Here is a 19,445-nt window from a genome sequence, read left to right as displayed (position 1 = left end):
TCGTGTTCGACGTGGATGTTTTTATAGTAGATCTAAATCAGATGTTACTTTTTCTTCTCGTTCCCATAAGTCACGTACCATCTGTTATCATGTATCACACCACCACAGCAACCGGCAAATCCAGAGACGAGTTAGTTTATTCGGATTTACGATGCCGGAAAAAAATGGTCTGACGGTTGTCTCGCCATTGTTCCACCTGAGTACCCCACTTAAGAAAAATGTAAAGGATGTTTTGGGGGCATGTGGATGAAAATATGCCATGAAAATAATGTTCATGATTGTAATAAAAACATGGGTGCTTTTAAATAATGAGTTTTAAGAATATACATCATAAATACAGTGTTCTTATCAGATGCCCTCTTTTGGCATGGTTTATTTCTTGAAATTCATTTTTACGTTCGTGTTACTTTTAAGGGCGTACATCCCTGGACCTGGCAATTGAGTTTTCTTAGCAAGTAAATGTGCTCTATTTTTTCTTCCTTTTTCTTTTCAGTGAACATAGAACCGAGAATGAATTCAAGGTGCAACCTGATCCCAAATTAGATGGAGGGAGCGCAGATGATAATAGAAGGGAAGAAGTTAATGGAATCAAAGACATTTATTTGAGAGACACAAAGTTTAATGATCGAAAGCGAGTGGTTTCATCAATTACCTTTTTTTCCATTTATAACAAACAAGCAAGAGGCCGTTTGTTTTTAAGCTCAGCTATACTGAGCTTTCAGGCAGACACAGCATTGAACCTTTCTTTTTCACGAGTAACATTCAAAACTCTTTCTTTGACGTAACGGTGTTCAGTGTTGGTTGATCTTCAACAAAACAAAACTGTAGATTTACGTGGCCGGCCATGCTGCTCTGATTTAGAAAGGTGCACAAGCCCCAAAGGCCTCAATCAATCGCTTCATAACTTTGTCACGAGGATACGTGGATGGGACGACTGGCGATGCAAGTTTGACTACAAATTTCTTCTTTTTTTTCTTCTTCGGTGCAAACAGCCGCGCTGTAGAAATTGTTTGATTTATAAGAGAAAATATGAGTTTCATGACTTTTTTTAATGTTAGAAACAATTTTTCATGAAAAGTAATTAGAAAAGACTTACTTTTTGTTAAATGTTAAGCCACAGTTCTGCACTCATTCGTGCTGCAACGATCATATCACTCGAAACAAAAAGCCAAAATGAAATAACAAGGTTGGCTTTACAACGATATAAACTATAGTTGCTGGGCATTTCACTAAACAATTCTTTAAAATCTTTCATGACGTGATGACATCCAGAATGCAAGTTCTTTAAGGGGATAATGTAAGTGCAAGTGGAGGTGACTTATCACATTTAAGATTGTGAAAGGATTGGTTACATGCATAAGGAGGCATACCACTATCTTGTAACTTTTTCTGTGTTCTAAGTCGTTACATGTAGGAGCTTCAAATATCATCCAATACAACAGTTTGAGTCCGCGCAATCAGCAGAATCAATCTCGAGCAGGATTTTATTTAATAAAGCAATCACAAGACGTCATCTTTCAACCTTTTTTAAGCCTAGAAAGTTATTCGCAACTTAAAGGCCGAGCTCTGTACGAACTAATAAACGATTCTCCGTATCTTGCATGCGATATTGATTAGGATAACAATGAAAAGATAATGTGAATGGTGTCAACAAAAGGGTAAACTAGTCCTTGGAGCAGCAGACCAGGCTAACTCGTGTTTGTTGGGCACCTTGTATTTATGAGACAGAATGTCTCGAGATTAATTAAGTTTTTGAAACTCCCTGTCCGCGCAATATTCAACCGCGAGCCAAAGGACGCAAATCCAAAACCTTGGTAGGCTAAACCGATATCTCATTTTCGAACATGCGTAAGTTATGGTATTTCTCACTAAAATATGGTTAGTTGTGATTATAATAATCTCGTGAAAATGTATAATTAACTATGTGAAGAAATAATACGATACTGACTATTATTCAAGATGAGAGATGGAACAAAAGGAAGTGAGGATATTGACGTTCTTGAGAGTAAAAAGTCACTCTGCAAAAAATAAGAGTTTGATAAAAGGGGAATCTTATACTATACTCATCTCAACCTTCTTAGGTAAAAGTTGGTAGGCAGTTAGTTTCAATTTTAAATCACTGAAAGTGCAATGAGGGTGGCACCCCAATGTATATTTCATTATATATATTAATGGATAAGAGGTTTATATACATTATATATATTAGGTTTGATAGGAACTTCAGCTCTCTCTAAAAATCAGTTAAGTTTCTCTCATTCTCTTGTAATCTTGTCCTGTTATTCCCTCACACACACTCAAAATCTTGTCCTATACACACACACACGCACCCACATATTCACATCATAGGGCTTGGCATGATAAGTAATTGAATATGGTTGGTTTGTTTTGTCAAAACATACATGGGAGACATGTTCATGAACCTTTTTTTCCCTCTCCCTTTCAACCCAAAAGTTTTCCTACCCTTTCCGTCCGCGATTTCCAATTCATTCAATGAAATGGTTCCCTTTGAGACGCACCAACCGAGTTCACATTTATGCTACCACACCAAGTGATTCCCCAACCTTTCAAAACAGACATTGCGTTCAACTCTTTCCCTTTCACGAATAGTGGCCAAGCAATTCTGGAAAAAGATTATATATATATATATATGATTAATGCGCATTAATGCCGTTAAACTGACGGTAGAAAGAAACGAGCAATCTATTACGAAAATTGATCGGACATGACACTGGTGATAGCACAATAGTCGCAAGCCGCTGCAGGGCCCTTTACAAACGGCCATGTTACATGGTGTATGAACCAGACTTGCATCACCTATCACTTGAAAAAAGCGTAAAAAAATCACAATTTTGTTCTCCAAACAGCAGAAAATCACAGTCGGGGCGACATGGCAACCAATGCGCAAGCAGACAATGAGCAACTAATGGGAAAATTCTCTCCCTGAGGTGAACAGAGCAGGCTACTGTGAGATCTTCCAGTTTCTTTCCATGTGCATTTCATCAAAGGTTCTTCCCACGCTTAACAAACAAAATCTTCACTGCTATCAATATCTAGATCCGCATCTGCATCCATGTCGTCAAAATCCATGCTACCACCGAGCAGATGCCCACCAAGCTGTGGCACCTCAGCCGGCTTCTGCGCTTCCTGTACAATCCTCATTATTTCTTCGATGCTTTGAGGAGGATGCTCTGGATCATCGTTCATGCAGTTTCCTGCTCCTCCTTCCATCAGCTCCAGCGGCAAGTTCTTTAGAAACCAGGGGTGGCTTTTTATCTCAGGAATGGTAATTCTCTGTCGTCAACAGTATACAAGAAGGAAATGGGTGGTGCATAATTCGAATCTCAAACTGGTGCTGTTAATCACTACCACTGAAACAATGCTTGGATGGTTTACCTTCTCGGGATTAGCAACGAATATTCGAGAGAGAAGATGCCTGCATTCGGCAGAAACACGAACATAATTGGGAATAGAGTAGTGGACACCAAGTATTCGCTGTCAAAAGTACAAAGGTCATGGAGATTTACTAGTGTTGGTAAGAAAGAAAATAGTTGGAGAAGAAAACAGTTAAAGGACATACTGTAATTGTCTTCCTAAAGTTTTTAGGATCTTCTGGATCCTCAAAAGGATAGGCACCAACAAGCATGACATAGAGGGTAACTCCACAAGACCAAACATCTGCAACCTGTAAATTCCAGGAATTGAATGCCAAATTCTCTATGAAAACTCTCGGGATAAACAAAATAATTCACAGAAACCTCTGAACACAGTAAGACTCACTTTGCCATCATATTCACGCCTAGCTAACACCTCCGGGGCTATGTAAGCCGGCGTTCCGACTGCAGTCTTTGGTTGAGAATGCAAAACAGATGACTGCAAATAGAGAGATCACATGAGTATAAGAGCTGCAATACAAACTTCTTTCACTTAGGTTACCTTTGAGTAGCCAAAGTCACAAATTTTGAGGCGAGGAGCAGTGCTTCCATCCAAGAGAGTGTTCTCAAGTTTGAGATCTCTGTGGCAAACCTCCTGAAACGAAGGGATAAAGACAAAAGTGAAGGAAGGCAACAAGAATTACAGCACAAAAATCAATGCTTGTGATGGAGATGGTCGCGAACCATGGAATGGCAATAGCTGACACCAGATATCAACTGTTGGAAAAAGAATCTTGCCTGTTCCAAGTACATCAATATACAAAATATTGAGCTCCCAAAAGCGGATTATACCAAATGAACAGGAACATATTAATTATTTAGTAAAGAAGTTGCTAGTGGACCTCATCCTCACTGAATCTCCCAGCATTGCATATTCTCTCGAAAAGCTCTCCGCCTGCAGCATATTCCATCACTATGGCTAGATGAGTCGGGGTTAGCAGTACCTGCATAAGACATTCAGATCATCAACACGGTAATGTCAACAGCTGATCAGCATGCTGATGATAATATGTGCTTAAGCAATTGAAAGAAAAACAAGTATCAAATCAGGCAAACTCTTATACACTCTTAGAACCTGAACAAAGCAAAGAACCTTAGATGAAAGAGTTACTGATTTGATCATCACATCCAGTACCTAATACATTAATGATCCAAACGAAACTCAGTTACGCACTCATGATAAGCCGCTTCAGTGCAGCAGGATAACCATGGCTTCAGTTCTTATTTCGCTGCCAATTTTATCTTTTCTCCAATGCCTAACTATCCATTGACGCACGAAAAGATATCCTGTCCCTTTCTATCGACACAGCAGGGTAGACAGCGGAATTCTCAAAGCCGGACTGAAATTCTTCAGAAAAAATACATCACCTAGAACATGACGGCTACGAACTTCCAAAAATTCGTGCTCTAGAAGAATCAAAAGGCATAGAAAAGGAAATGAAAGAAATGAACGGAATACATTCTGAAACGACCAATCTTACTGGCAATTTTCCTCTTTGCAACTCCATTAAAAACAAAGAAGTGCTCTAAATATCTCAGTCCTAAACCATAATAGAATGCCTTCAACAGAAAGTGAACAGGCTACTTCCCCTGTTCCCCTACGTGCTATGACTTGCTCAAATTCACTGGAGCATTAAGCATCATTACCTCCTTAAACAGAACTATATTAGGATGCTTCAAAGACCTGTGGTTCATTATTTCTCTCTTAACATTTTCATCAATCTGCAAACAGACAAACGAATAAGAGAAGAAAAATCGTCAGAAACCAGGCTGCCCACAACACCTAATTCTTTAAACTGTAACCAACAAACAATTTCTGTTTTTTTGCTTACGGATCAAAACCAACAAAAAATAAAGATAATTCCTCACCTTCTGCCCTCTCTCAATATACTTTACAGCAAACAACTCCCTTGTTCTCTTATCTCTGACCAGCTTGGCGACCCCAAAATTCCCCGAACCAATATCCTTCACCAATTCATACCGCTCCATCTCTGCTCTGAAGAATATCTACCAAAGGAAGAGGTCCAACTTGTTGATTCTCAATGATACCCACAACCCCTGTTGAGGTGTATTTAATATAGCAGAAGAAAGACGATAACGTTCCAAACAAAAGGGACAATTATTGCCAAAAACTCTTGTATGAAAGACACGGCAACAGTTCACCACCACTGTGGGAGCTCTACAATGAGGCGGTGGGGGCCACGCCGTTCATGTCCCACCGTCAAATACAGTTCATTTCTGTCGCAAAAAGCCCTCTGAGATGGAGCCGTGAAGAAGGAAGACACCGAGTCCAACCGCGTCGTCCCGTACCTGGCCGACCGTTTGCTTTGCATCCCCACAAACCGAGTCCTCTGTGAACCGATGGACACACGCGTCCATCTTGAACCAACAAAAGAAAGCAGCATTAAAGAACTGGAGAAGACGTTTTCTGTTTGTATGCTCTGCACTTCCATTCATGTTTGTGATAAAAACAATAAAACTAGTGAAAAATTTTAGGAGCCAACCATTTCTCACTGAATTAGGATGAGAGAGAGAGAGAGAGAGAAAGAGATTCTTACTGACTTGAGATTTTTTATTCCTTCTTGACCGAGATTTTACCATCGCAAACATCATTCGGTTTTACCTGGTCCACGTAACGAGTTTAATCTTTCAAGGTTCAAAGCAGGGTTCCCAGACCCTGTTACCAAAATCCTTTTAAAATAAGATACTTTATAAAAAAATATTAAGATATAGTACCAGTAGAAATCCCGCCAAAAAAAAAAAAAAAGGTTAAAAAGGAGGACGAAAAAGCCATCCATCTAATGACTGCTTCACTGGTCTTAACGAGACGATACGACGGCATCCATTGAACCGGTACAACATTGTACCGCTTTAAACCTAGTCGGCAAACCGAGTCAGGGGGTGCATGAGGTCGGTCCAGGGGAAGTGGGCATCTATGCAGCAGCCCTACACGTGGGCCGACGCACTGTGGGTGCGCGCTTCCCCGTGAAAGGGAATCGTTACAGAATGGGGCATGGGCGAGCCAACCCCGTAGTTTGAGGGCGGCATGACACGGAGAAGGACGCTCATACATTTTCTTTCCGTTCCGTTTTTCCTCAGAAGGACCCTGCTTTCCTATCTAACGAAAATTACAGAAAAACCACGTTTAAAAAATCGTACTTTAACGTTAAAAAGGGATTCGAAACTAACTTCGGATGCAAAATCGGCTTTATCCATACCGGTCATTGGAGTTTTTCTAAAAAATTTAAATTTCTAGTTTTTTCACTGATTTTTACAGGTAATTTACAAAAGCAATTGAAGTGAATATGTTTCTGACACGCGTAAAGATCTTACTTTATCCAATTGCTTTTCGGGCTCTTTGGATCTCTCGATGGTTCATTCATAAGAATACAAAAAAAAAAACATTATCTTGACTTTATATGTTCCCCATATTCCACCCAAATCATGCCAACTCCCTGTGATAATATTGTTTTTCTCAATTTTGGTTCGTAGATCAAGTTGTTTAAAATGCATCAATTTTGAGTTAAAGACTTTGGTATTAAGCGGATGAAGTTTTGGGGTTCTTCTCTTCATTGTCTAGTAAGTACTGTATCAGACCTGAACCGATTCAGGTTCTGACCCAACCCAATCATGAAGCGCCCGCCCTTCCGAACAGTGCGCAATGCGTGAGATGTGTATAAGTTAAAAATATACGAACAAAATCAAAATAAAAAACTTACTAAATATTTGAAGTGGACGGGTGGCAGTCTTGAATCGTTGAACCGTCCACTGAATAATTCAACTTTGAATTATCGACAAGTATTATATGCATGCAAGCTTGTGCATTAGCTGAGCTAATAAGCTTTATGTGTGTGGGGGCCTGCCTTAAAACTAAGTCTACTTTTCCAAATATTGTATCATGTACCGCTTCTCACCTTCAACCTCTTTGGGTATCTCTCATATAAGATTAGCCAACAAAAGTACTCTTATATCCTATATTGATCTCTTCTTTTATAATTTTACAACAATCTTACAAGTTTTATTGCTTTAAATAAAAAAAAAAAACATGTGTCTGTCCCATATCCTATGGACAACGAGCCAAAAAATAAAGTATCAGCCGATGAATATGCTTTGATACGGGGCATCGCTTTGCACGCCGACTGAAGGGTGCACGTTGAGGATTGAACTTGGGATGATCTACCTGGAGAGACCTGGCTATACATAGATGCCACTTTGGATCGAATAATAATTTTTTACTTGGAGAATTGAGTGCAACAAAAGATGGTTATTTTTATATAGGAATTTCATAGCTGTTTTCGAATTCACATATAGCTAGTGCCCCTTTGTGAAAATTTCTAGGTCCTTCCATGACTACTTGAGTAAAGGTTTACTTAACAACTACCTCACGATGGAAGCCACAGTTTTTATGGTTGCCAATTTAAGTACTGACTTAGTCCGGCCCCTTGAATAATAGTCTACATGGTCAAGGAAAGGACCAGCTTAGCCTTGCTCCCTCCTATAGAAGCTGATCATCTAGCTTTACCGGCGGAAACGCGCCCAGTTGTGAACCAAGTGTAGGGACATTTAATCATCGATAGGGACGTAAGTAGTGTCCGAACATTTCTAGGATATGTTATACATCCCGTGAGTTTGGTATGGGTGTTTTTCGTGCATGTTGTAGGGGTGGGCATCGGGCCGGGTCAGGTTGGTTCGGCCTCATTATAATACAAAAATATTTTTAAATTATAAAATAATATTTTTAAATATAAATTATATTTTAAATAATAAAATATATATTATTAAATTTAAATAATAATAATTTTTTTTAATATTACTGGGCCCTGTTTTTTGAGCTGGACCCTTTAGGGGCCGGGTACTGGGCCCCACCAGCGGCCTGGCCCAACACCCACCTCTATGCATGTGAATTCATTTCTAGTTCTTCTGGTCATATTAGTATTTTTCAAATTTGAGAACCGTTTTCTTTTTTTCTTTTTTAAATTGAGCTCATTCATACAACAACCAAGCAAGATCATGGTGCAAACCAGTGACTCGGACTCGGATCGACAAATGATCCGGTCATTGAGTCAAGGTGTTAACTTGTTGACTCGGTCAAGTTTTAAAATAATTGTAATGTAAATCATTGTAGCTGAATCGAGCCAGTTAGGGGTGAGTAGGCTCGAATTAGGGGTGATCAGGAGCAAGTCGGGCAAACCTTGACTTGTGTGACAGGCATTTTTAGCAATGCGAGCTGACTCGAGCGATTGTTGGGTCAGCCATTATTTGCCAACTATGATTAAGAGCAATGTTAGCATCATACCCACGAACGCATCATACAGTGAGTGAGTGATGTGCAGTCAATTAACCTACAGATGCATGGGCACCAGCATGGTTGAGCCGAGTCCCTACATGCAGAGCTTAAAAAATAACGGCTTCGTGAAAGAAACTTTAAGTAAAACAACAGTTTAAATTTTTTGAAGTTAATATTTGAATAATAATGGATGTAACAACTGATGATCTATATGTAATTATACATCTAGAAAAGCCATATGCATAGGGCAAGAGTCTTTTAAATGTCTTCTAGATGGAAGGACTATATTTCTTGAGCAAGAACCGAGGCCCGCACCCTTCCCCTTCACCTGAGAAAGGCATGAGCTGAGTCGAGGGGGGGCTCGCAAGGGCTCTGGCCCCTCCTAATTTCTTTATAAATTTACATGTAAATTTAAAAAAAAATCATTTGTCTTACATAAAAATTTTGAAAAATGATATTTTAAAAATGATATTTCTGATTCTATCCTAATTGAGGCTGCATCATTGTTAGTTTACACCCTTAACTTGTGTCGCCTAATACATGTCTCTGCTCTATTAATAAATGGGAGTGACAACTACGTTTTAAACTTGACTTTTTGTGACATTATTTTTTTGTATATATTATATACTTGACATTTTTTATCATATTATTTAAATATCATTATACGTCAGTTTGACAAACTTAACGCACGGCTTTGAATCAACATTAATGAATAGAAGAGTCTACGTACTGCTGAGTAGCCGGTCTTCCAACTAGGGAGATGAGCCACAAGTTATTGCTTTTCAGGAATAGTTTTATAGGTTTTGGGATCTCTGAAATTGCAGAAGCACAAACATGTGGCTTCCATTGTTTGAACGGGATACAAGGACAACAACGGAGCCACAGAATTCATCCAAACCGATTGCTTTTGGAGGTGAGCTGTACTGTACTCAGATTCATATCCTTTGCTTCCCACGGCCGCCTGCACATCTTTTTCTTCAAGGACGGACACGGTTTCTCCAGATTCCGTGGGAAACGAGTGTGCCAGAATGCCCCAACTTACTTACTTACAAGAAGCCTTGCCATCATGTTCTCGAGTATGTTGGAGGGAACGCCCTTCCTTCGTTCACGCCAATTGTAAAAGTCGCGTCTTATCGGCCGATATATTGCATTATGTCAATCCGGAAATGCAATAGCAAGCGGCCTTATAATACGAATAGAATAATACGTAAGAATATGAGAGGATTTCATTTTCTTCAATTAAGGCACCATATACTGGAATGGAATGGGTGTCAATCACCCAAAAAGGAGAATGAATCGAGTCTTGCAAGCCGATGCTTCGTATTTACGAGACACGAGTGCTTTATCGTGTATGAAACCAACGCCTGGTAGAAAAAAAAGAAAAGAAAAAAAGGTGACTTAATCAATCTCCCACCGGTTTACGCCAAAGGGCTTCGTAGAATAAGTTGCTTTTCTCGTGATGTTTCCACTTCCCATCCGCTTGAAATCTGTGTACTCCTACTGAATTTCTCCTACTGAATGCAGCGAAAAAGTGGCTGAATCTTTTCAGCCATCCCATTCCCTGGAAGTGCTTAGAAATGAACATGGATTGTAGACTTTACCAACAAATCGATCGATTATGGTTCATGCATGGACTCCGATTGCTATCTGCCGGCGTTTACATATGCTTATTGTCAAACGCCATCATAAAAAGTTGGTGCAATAGATTCTTCTGTCTTAACTGTTACAAAAATAATTAAGTTGCCTAAACCAACATTATTTTAAAAAGCAAGTTTTGTGAAAATATGATCAGTTTGTGAAACCTGATTCGTGCCTTGACCATATTATTCATGCCCTCTTGAAAACATCATTTTGGTGGCACTTGGTGCTTTATAAATTCAGTTTCTACTCCTTACATTTAAAGATGTCACCAAATCTGTAATATACTTCCATGAACTTGTTTCAAAAATTGAGATAAATTCATCATGAATTTAGATGTTTTCGACTATACCCAAATCATAGAACACTCGCGAACGTTACTTTTTACTAAACGACTAGATAGGGTTCTAAGTCGGCTAAAAACATTTTTTTTGTACAAGCATGATAATTACACGCTTTTACGCCGCCGGAAGTGCAACAAATTCTCATATTGTGGGTGCAGCAGAAAAAATATGACTGGGGTTGGAACTACAGCCAGCCCTTATCTGAATTAGAATCTATGTGCAAAATCACATGCAGAAACTGCAAGCATATCTCCGATGGGATCCGCTCTTGTTTTGTTCACTTCATGAGCAATTAGAAGCCTTGCCAAACGCATGCTATAGATTCGTGTCACTTCCATGGTTCCGCCGTCAGACTTCTTTTCTTTAATGCACTTTATCAGAACTACTTTTATGCAGTTTGACAGGTCGGGAATGAACACTTTTTCCGTCCCCCCTGCAACACTTGACCCTTTGTCTTCATCCATTATTTTATTTTTAGCATACTTGGAGAAGAAAACCCAATTTTTAAACAAACCTTCTAAATTGCTTCTTCAAGATTATAATTTCACCAACAATGCTTCCTTCTTTACACCCAAGGAGAAGCAATGACCTCTGTTTGTTTAATTCAAAACAGGATGTGCTGATCTAGCATCTTGTAGAGATGATCGCAATGAAATCAATTAATTACTCGGGTTGGATTGTTCTTTTCAAACCAAACTAACCGGAGTGAATTTTGGACCAAGCTAGGTTCAAATAAAATCCCGCACCTTGGCATTTCCCCCGGCTCTAGCACAAGGAATTGACAGGAAAATCTTGGATCACAAGTTAACCCGGATCCAAATTCCAAGTAAAGGTTGAAGGGCCTAAACAGCTGATTAATCGCGCAGCACAAGGTTTTTCGGGTGTGATGAAGAAGCACGATCACCAAAATCACGTAAAATAAAACGCAAACTTCTCCCCAACCACACGTCATGGCGAAGGTTTGCTGTATATTCTTCAACCCTAATAGCGTCATAACTCATAATAATAAGTTTGTATCTTATCACATTGGTACTTAACAATTATGTATATATATAAACTATACTAATTTAGAAGGAGGACAGATTCAACTCGCTCTGTCTCTGAGGGCGTAAATAAAAAAGGGAAAAGTGCAAGGGACGAACAAGAGGCTTTTTCTGTGCAAAATTCATGAGCTACATACACGATGATCCGTGGGGAAAATTTGAAACAAAAAGATGATATATACAGATATGATCTCAACTCTGCGGTTTTTTGTGCTAATTAATTATTGATGGCGTCAAGGGTGAGCTTAGGCCCAAGGTATGGCGCTCCCTCAACGGTCAAATCTTCAGGCAAATCTCTCTCCTCCAACACCGCGTAGCCTGAAACAACATATCAAACCCCACAATCTATATGAATCAGCTGCCCATATGTTTATATGTGGAGAGCATTGCCACAAAAGAAGAACTGATTTTATGTCGATTTTTTTTTTTTAAAAAAAAAACTATAGTAACTCGAAAACTGCATTGCTTCTTCGAAAAAAAAATTGCTCGGTGTTTATCAATAAAAGTAAAAAATTTGAAGCAAATCAGCAAAACATGTCACAAATAAGTCATAACAACAATGGTTGAGTGAGAAATTCATGAAAAGCAAAGGAGAAAATGTGAGATCGGAAATGACTCGAAGTGCCCCAAAAAATTCCTTTTTCTCAATTCTAGAGCTCAAAGCGAGAACTTTGAAATTAAACCTAAGAAACTGCTAGAGCTTTTACAAATGAGAGAATCAGACTGGAACTTTAACATCACAAGTGTAATAGCTACCTGGTAAGGCTCGGATTGGTAGCTCGTAGAAGTAGGTGGAGGGCCGCCCCAACTCGTCGTTGTAAGGAGGGGAGAGGACGTCCAAGATGGCGCTGGGCGTCAGAGCGGTGAAGGAGTGGATGTTGCCGCCGCTTCTCGGGAACAGCACGCTCGGCTGGCACGGCGCTTCCAGCACTTCGTCCACGGCCAACCCAGCCAGCCCTACTGCATCCGTTCCAACCCATCCACGTTGTTAATTATTATAAATCTCAATCTCTCTTAATTATTATAAAGACTCATCATCTCTCTCAGTTACAAAAGAGAGAGAGAGAAAGAGAGAATCAATGGCAGTTAGTTCACATGTAGCGCAATAATGGCTGACCTGTTCTAGTATGACGATCCTTCAAATGAGCCAACTTGGTGGGGAGAACCCAATCGTATGCCTTGTGATACATGGAGCCATAGAGTAGCTTGCTCAGAACGGTCATCCCTGGATGGTCGTGGAAAGGTATGCTAGCTCCCGCCGGGAAACAGAAGATCCCCATCTGAAAGAAAGAAAAAAAAAAAAACAACATCAAGACCTTCTCCGTTTCAGTATTTCTTCCTCATTAAAAGATCGAGTAGCACAGACGTCGCCGGCGGCGGCATGTCGTATGAAAAACTCACCGAAAAATACTCCGACTCGTAGATGTGAATATATGTGATGCTCGTTAAGGATTGCCCATCTACCAGTTTTCTGTAGCGATTAGTGTGGTCTGGTGTTCCCTCCCCGAACTCATTGATTCCAACGTCCAATGCTTCCATTGAATCTGCTCAGCACAACGATACAGAAAGAGCCTGTTAGAGGGAGAGAGACAGAGAGAGAGAGTTTGGGGCGTGGGGGCGTTTTAGTTTCTTTTCATGCACCTAGGAGGTGTCTCAGCCACTGAATCTGCCTGTAAGAAGGAGGTTCCTCATCTGTGAAAACCTCGTTGCAGGCGTCGAAGAGACGCTGTAGTTTGGTCGTCTCCATGGCTGTCACTCTCTCTTCTCCTTCGCCTTCAAAGTCACGACGACTATCTGCTCGCACTCTATTTCTCAACTACGGAGAGATTGAGGGAGAAGAAATGCACGTATACGTTTTCTTGCGGGAGAGAGCAGAAGATCAGAGATGGTTTCCGGCTTTTAACGGATCAACGGAATTTTCAAACCCGGGGGCTCGCTTTTCCCCCATTCAATGGGCCTCTCTCTCTCTCTCTCTCTGGGGCGCATGAATATAATAATTTATTTCATTGCACCGCCAGTTTCTTTTGATACGGCTTTCTTGCTTAAAGAATGGTCATGAGAGCACTAATTAAAGAGAGAGGAAGAATGGGTTGGAGACGTGCCGGCCGGTCTAGCCCGTGGGCCGAGACATAGGTCTGGTGTCATTCCGGTGGGAGACTCGTGTGTGTGGGCATTATCATTCATCAAAGCACGGGCGTTAGGCCAGGGGAGTCCATCCTACTTCACCCTTTGACTTGGAGAGTCGAGTAAGACCCAAATTGGGGCTCGGCTCGAACCTTGTTTCACTTAGATCTAGGAGGTGCTTGTTAGATCACAAAGGACGACTGGGTTCAAGCTCTAGACCATTCCGGCGTTTTCATCATGGCCGACGACGGCACATGGCCGGCCGGGTTATGCCAGGGCCGAAAGACCTAAGTTTGCGCGAGGAGACTGCGGATGGGGCCCTTTCTGTGGGAGGGCACTGTCTTTCTTATCCACATTGGGGGAAGGCGGGGCCCACGCGCAACTGTCCTTTTTAGTAAAAGCATGAGCAGCTTTACCCCTCTTTTTTCGAATAATTTACCATCGCACTCTCTTGATTTTTTTAGCTAGCTTGGCTTTCCCAAGTTCCAGGGTTAGCTCGGTTCTGAGTGAGTCCAAACAAACAAGTTACCTTGGTTTGATTATTTCAGAAAACTGGGCCGCCATTCTTTTATGAAAGTAATCTGTGGATGATCTCAATGCTTTGGTTTTTCTACCAAAATCTGCAAAGATGTTTATTTACATTTTCTTTATTATGAAAAAGTTTTACGCTCTTGGGAGCAACTGTAGATACTTTTTTTAAACTCGCTTCCCACCGTTTGGGTCTAAACAAACTGCCCGTTCATTTCGGTGATTTGGGGATCCATGTGGTCAACGAGCGAATCGGCTTCGGGTGCAATTTCGTCATTTTGCCAAAAGCGTCTCCAAAAACGTTCAGGCCGCGCTTCTGCGTGTTTCGAGCTGGTGACGTGTCCGTACTTATCCATTCACGAGGCACCCACTTGCCACGTAGGCTTGGTGTTAATTGGTTTGGGCGAGGCCGTAAGAGCAGATTGCGAAAGACAAACGAGTTTCTAAATCCTCCACACAGCCCATAATTATGAGAGAAAATAAAGTAATTGATTTTTCAATTATTTTAATATTAACTTATATAATTTTTTTTTTGTTTTTTATTTTTCTTTCAATGAAGAGTTGATGACGGCTCTCCTTGTTCCATTTCAAATATATGAGTGTTATTGGGGAGGCGTCTGGATGACACTCAAAGCTTTAGTTTTATGAATAAGAAATTAGAAACTAAGTTTTTCAAATTTGGTTTACTTGTTTGACGGCAACTCCAAAACTTGGTTTTTTTTTTTTAATGAATATAAACATGAGGAAGGGAGGTAAGGTTTTTCACTCTTTTTTTTTTTTAAAACAAAAGTAAATTTTATCAAAACTGAGTTTCTCAAACACTTTGAAAACATGGTTTTACAGAACAAAAACCGTGCTTCACTTCCAAAACCTAATTCTGTAGTGTCATCCAAACATAAACGTGAAAGGATGAGACTATGGAATCAGCTCCAATTTAAATGTATACTTGAAACGTTAAACGAGTTAAGTTCGAATTGCAAGGACTCCACTTGGTTAAACTTGACTCAGCTCAAACTGCATAATGAATGTTGAAATATAATGAGAAGATAGACAAACGAACAACTAAACGAGTTAAAAGAAACCAAACAAACTTACCAGAAATGAGTTAAATGAGTCGAGCTCGAACCTGTTGTATGAAGGAGTCGAGCTCGAGTTTTCTACGTTAAATTTCCAGCTTGAATTCGACTAAACTCATGTGCAAGCTTACCTTAGAAGAGACTCAGGCTCAATAGGATTGTTATTCATATCAAATTGATTGAACATTAATGTCAATATTAGCATCGTACCGGTTTGCTCTGATCACCCATACGTGGCACCTGGCATTGTGTATCGGCATCTATTGCCCTGTGTCTTTTTTTTTTTTTTGAATTTCTTAAATAAATATTTAAAATAGCTTCTCAACAAAGAACCTATATTGGCAAGGCGCAAAGGGCCTGAAGAGGTATCATATGGGAAGATATTAATAATACTAGTTTGTCGAGATTGTGACGTCGAATGCGGAATCTGACGTGCAAAATGCAAACTAATTTGACATTTGTGTATGTGATGAGGCATCCATCTCCTTCCTTAAGAAAATCCTTATCTAACAAAGTCGGGTTCCATTTTGTTGATTTGGTTCCACATTTTCTTATTGAATTCGAGAAATTGGATTTGAATTTGCACACACAAGCACCACACTTGATCTTAGTCCAAAGGCCGAGAAAGCTCAGATCTATGGTCTTGGAGCAATCTGATTTGGAATTGGATGTCGAACAACATTAGATCGATCGGCACCCCGATATCTTACACCAACTTTGCCCGTCTAATTTGCTTGAAAAAACAAAAAAAGAAGAGAGAGTTTCCTAATAATCGATTTCCAAGCACCGTATTAATTTATTCCGTGCGCTCTTGTGTCATGCGTCTTTGTTTTTGGTTACTGATGTCACAAGAATCGGCGCCCATCGTTTATGGGTGGATGGATCCACAAGGATTGCGTAGGCCTTAGTCGTGAGTTCCATCCTCCCCAAGAAAGGAATGAACAGCACTATGGGTTAATCTAGGTGCTAAAACTAAAAGCATGCGCCGGGGCAGAAACGAGTTCCTACTCTCTAGCTTCGGGACATCACGTATTTGATTGAAAAGCAAAAGGTTAGAAATTTCCTTTTTTTTTGGAGAAATTTTTCCTCATTTCCTCTAAATCTTGTTTAGAATGAGCTCTAAGTTAGGGATGTCGATAATGAGATCAGGACGACATATCCGACTGAACTATTCGGAAAAGCCATATGGGGAAATCAATTTGACATCTAATTAAGAAATCCCGATCAGATTAGTTTTGAGGAGGATGTTGAAAGGGCGAATGAAGTCAGGAACACAACGGGGACGATGCAAACACGAAGGGAGAGGATGATGTGCCCAAATAATAAAAGCCCTTTTTGCCTAAAGTGGGTGACGAGACGAGACGAGACGAGATGTGGTGTGAAAAGTGTTCCAACCTGCAGGTATACATCCCCACCTGCGGCCGATGGTTTTAGTTTGGTGTTTGACACTTGGCAGAGAGACCAAAGCCCAGCCACTAGTTCAATTCGTGGCAGTTCACTGTGCCACGTGTTTGGGTTGGAAATACTTAACAATGAATTGAATTTCGGATCTAATACCATTCAAAGAGATGCTTCACCACAAACTCTTTCTCCTCTCGGGAGATCCTCAACTTGTTCCAACTTTAAGCACAGCCTTCCATCATCCATTGCAAAAGTATGTGTGGCTATATATATATATATAGTAAAAGAGCTGGAATGAAGTCCTCCGGCCATCAGTCAGTCTCTCATACTCGCAATCCAATGCAATGATTAATTAACTCAAGTATTGTAATTATACACCAATTAATGAAAGCAAAGAAAACCATAAATTTGGCTTCCGAGACGAATCGGTGCTAAACAATACTTGCGAATCTAAATCGAAGATTCAGAGCTTTGCCAGTGCAACACTGGCTGGTGTCTCTGTCATTGAATAGCTGCACTCCAACATCCACTTCGAACACAAGGAACGAGCCTCTCAATGAAAGATAATGTATGAATCCAACGCGACGCTACGCTCTGAAACTCTGGTTATAAAAATTGGATCCCGACTTAATAAAATTGAACTCTATAGTATATCATCGAACCCATTAATTTGCAAACCTAGCTAGCTAGGATGATACCATACCACATAAGGTGTAAGGCCAAAATAGCTCGGCAGTCTCTCAAGAGAAAACGTATATAGTGCTCCGATCTAATACTAACAATTCATCCAACTTCATCGCTCACATCCTTTTCCTAAGCAATATTAAATAATAATGGTCTTCTGGTCTTCCTCTCACAAGTGTCGCATCTGTGGAAAAGAAACACGCTTCTGTTGCTTCACTCTTCACAATTATTAAGTACAAAACAAAAGGGATGAAGGTTATCAAACTGCGCCGACAGATATCCTGTGAAACGCCATATCTGAGGCAATCCATGCTGCAGCACCCTTCCATCATCAGAAGACAAGGCTCCTCCCAATGGAAAATGTCTCTCTCATACTAATCGGTGTGAGAAAGTTTGGTGGGAAGGATGAGTTGATTCTCGCGTCAGGCTTTTCATCAAAAGCTTCGATCGCGGAAAAGGTTTGGGGAAAGAGAAGAAGAAACGCGATTTGCATTCGGCGTACTTAATTTTGACAACGATGGTTGATCAGAGAAAGCTTGTGATTGCGAAAGAAACGTATAGCTGTAAAACAACAATCTTTAATTTCTGATAATACTCGGCAACTTCTGTCACGAAAGCATGGACACAACCATGATTTGGGGAGGGGACGATCATCTGGATATGGTTTCAATTATATGGACAAGCTGGCATAGGTACATGATTTCATTTATTATTTTCTCAACAACCATGTTTTAAAAGATTAACTAGTATAAAAGTCTTTAGCATAATATCAGTTAGTGAATGATTATTCTAACTACCTAGAGTACCCAAATCATTCATAAGGACCCTTTGATCCATCGTGATAGGTAGTTAAAAGAAAAATATAAAACTAGTAAAAAAACGAATGATCATTCTGTGATAAAAAAATCGAGTCTGCAAGCACAATTGCTTTTCGGATCATATTGCCATGTAAGGAAGGAAGGTCGTCGTGCTTCAAGTCGAAAACAAGTAAGGTTTGCTTTTTCATCCAAAGTTTACCAACTCAGACGGAAATGACAATTAAGGCCTAAGCGAAGAGAAAAATAAATCTACAACAGGAGACCATACTTTGACTATAATTTCAGATGTAAGCTTCTCACAAACTTTTCATTTGAATTGAGGTCTCTAAAAGTATCCCTCCTGTCAAAGTATCAATTGCAATAAAAGCAATCGCGAGCATGTCTTTCTCCTTTCTACAAAGGGCCACCGACTATTTTTAATTGAAAAATAGTAGCGACCCATCTGGATTTTTTTTTTTCTTTTGGTCCAGCCCCACAAATATTTCCTTATTTTCATATTAATTTGGCTGAACTATTTGCGATTTACATATGGAGTTGCATCTACGTATCCAGCCCCCCACCTTTTTTTTTTTTAAGTTGGTAAACATTTTCATTTCAAAGTCAGGTATCAGTTCAGACCCAGAACCGTTTTTTTTATGAGACATTAAATATACAAATAAAAAAATTTTCAATTGATCTTGGACAACGATCCCATCTTGTGGGGGTGCAAAGGCCGAGTGTCCACCTCGAAAGAGATGCAGCTCGATTCAATTTCAGAAGATAAAGTTGGCTTCCTCTAATTACTTAAGGAATGAGGGACTGTAGGCGAAAATTTCAATAAAAAACACGTGACAGAATAGGCGTCACCAGGGCATCCTTCACCTTCGACCAGCAGACTCCTCTACTTGTGTTGTGTGGGTCTTTCTTCCCGAACGTAATTACGGAACTGCCTTCGCTAAATATCTGAACTCTTCTTCTCACAGTTGGTATTTATCGTCATAAATTGAAAGTGAGTGATATTTTAGAGAATTGACGCTTCCGTCTTTGACCAGTAAGGCCGACGCAGACCTTTGGCTTCTACCGGACTTAGAA

At 40.1% G+C, this 19,445-nt stretch overlaps 2 protein-coding genes across 3 annotated transcripts; both read right to left on the bottom strand.

The window, feature by feature from the left end:
- Nucleotides 1-2,682: 2,682 nt before the first annotated feature.
- On the bottom strand, nucleotides 2,683-5,718 carry LOC116259443 (serine/threonine-protein kinase SAPK2-like). The gene is made up of 9 exons (XM_031637268.2): nucleotides 5,301-5,718; nucleotides 5,079-5,153; nucleotides 4,274-4,375; nucleotides 4,116-4,169; nucleotides 3,934-4,026; nucleotides 3,778-3,870; nucleotides 3,578-3,682; nucleotides 3,394-3,492; nucleotides 2,683-3,291 (listed from the first exon to the last, which is right to left on the bottom strand). Exons 1-9 carry the CDS (start codon nucleotides 5,418-5,420, stop codon nucleotides 3,019-3,021), a joined length of 1,014 nt encoding a protein of 337 aa, XP_031493128.1. The 5' UTR covers nucleotides 5,421-5,718; the 3' UTR covers nucleotides 2,683-3,018.
- Nucleotides 5,719-11,928: 6,210 nt separating this feature from the next.
- LOC116259425 (plant cysteine oxidase 1-like) lies at nucleotides 11,929-13,598 on the bottom strand. Of its 2 annotated transcripts, none has more exons than XM_031637236.1 (5): nucleotides 13,385-13,598; nucleotides 13,145-13,287; nucleotides 12,861-13,023; nucleotides 12,500-12,703; nucleotides 11,929-12,061 (listed from the first exon to the last, which is right to left on the bottom strand). In XM_031637236.1, exons 1-5 carry the CDS (start codon nucleotides 13,488-13,490, stop codon nucleotides 11,961-11,963), a joined length of 717 nt encoding a protein of 238 aa, XP_031493096.1. In that variant the 5' UTR covers nucleotides 13,491-13,598; the 3' UTR covers nucleotides 11,929-11,960. The 2 variants fall into 2 exon arrangements, with proteins under 2 accessions (XP_031493096.1, XP_031493097.1); XM_031637237.1 differs by having other exon boundaries at nucleotides 12,500-12,700.
- Nucleotides 13,599-19,445: the final 5,847 nt, after the last annotated feature.

The sequence above is a fragment of the Nymphaea colorata genome, chromosome 8, assembly GCF_008831285.2.
Source record: "Nymphaea colorata isolate Beijing-Zhang1983 chromosome 8, ASM883128v2, whole genome shotgun sequence".
NCBI lineage: Eukaryota > Viridiplantae > Streptophyta > Magnoliopsida > Nymphaeales > Nymphaeaceae > Nymphaea > Nymphaea colorata.
The sequence above is the reverse complement of the archived record's forward strand: the minus strand, read 5'-3'. Positions and strand labels throughout refer to the sequence as shown.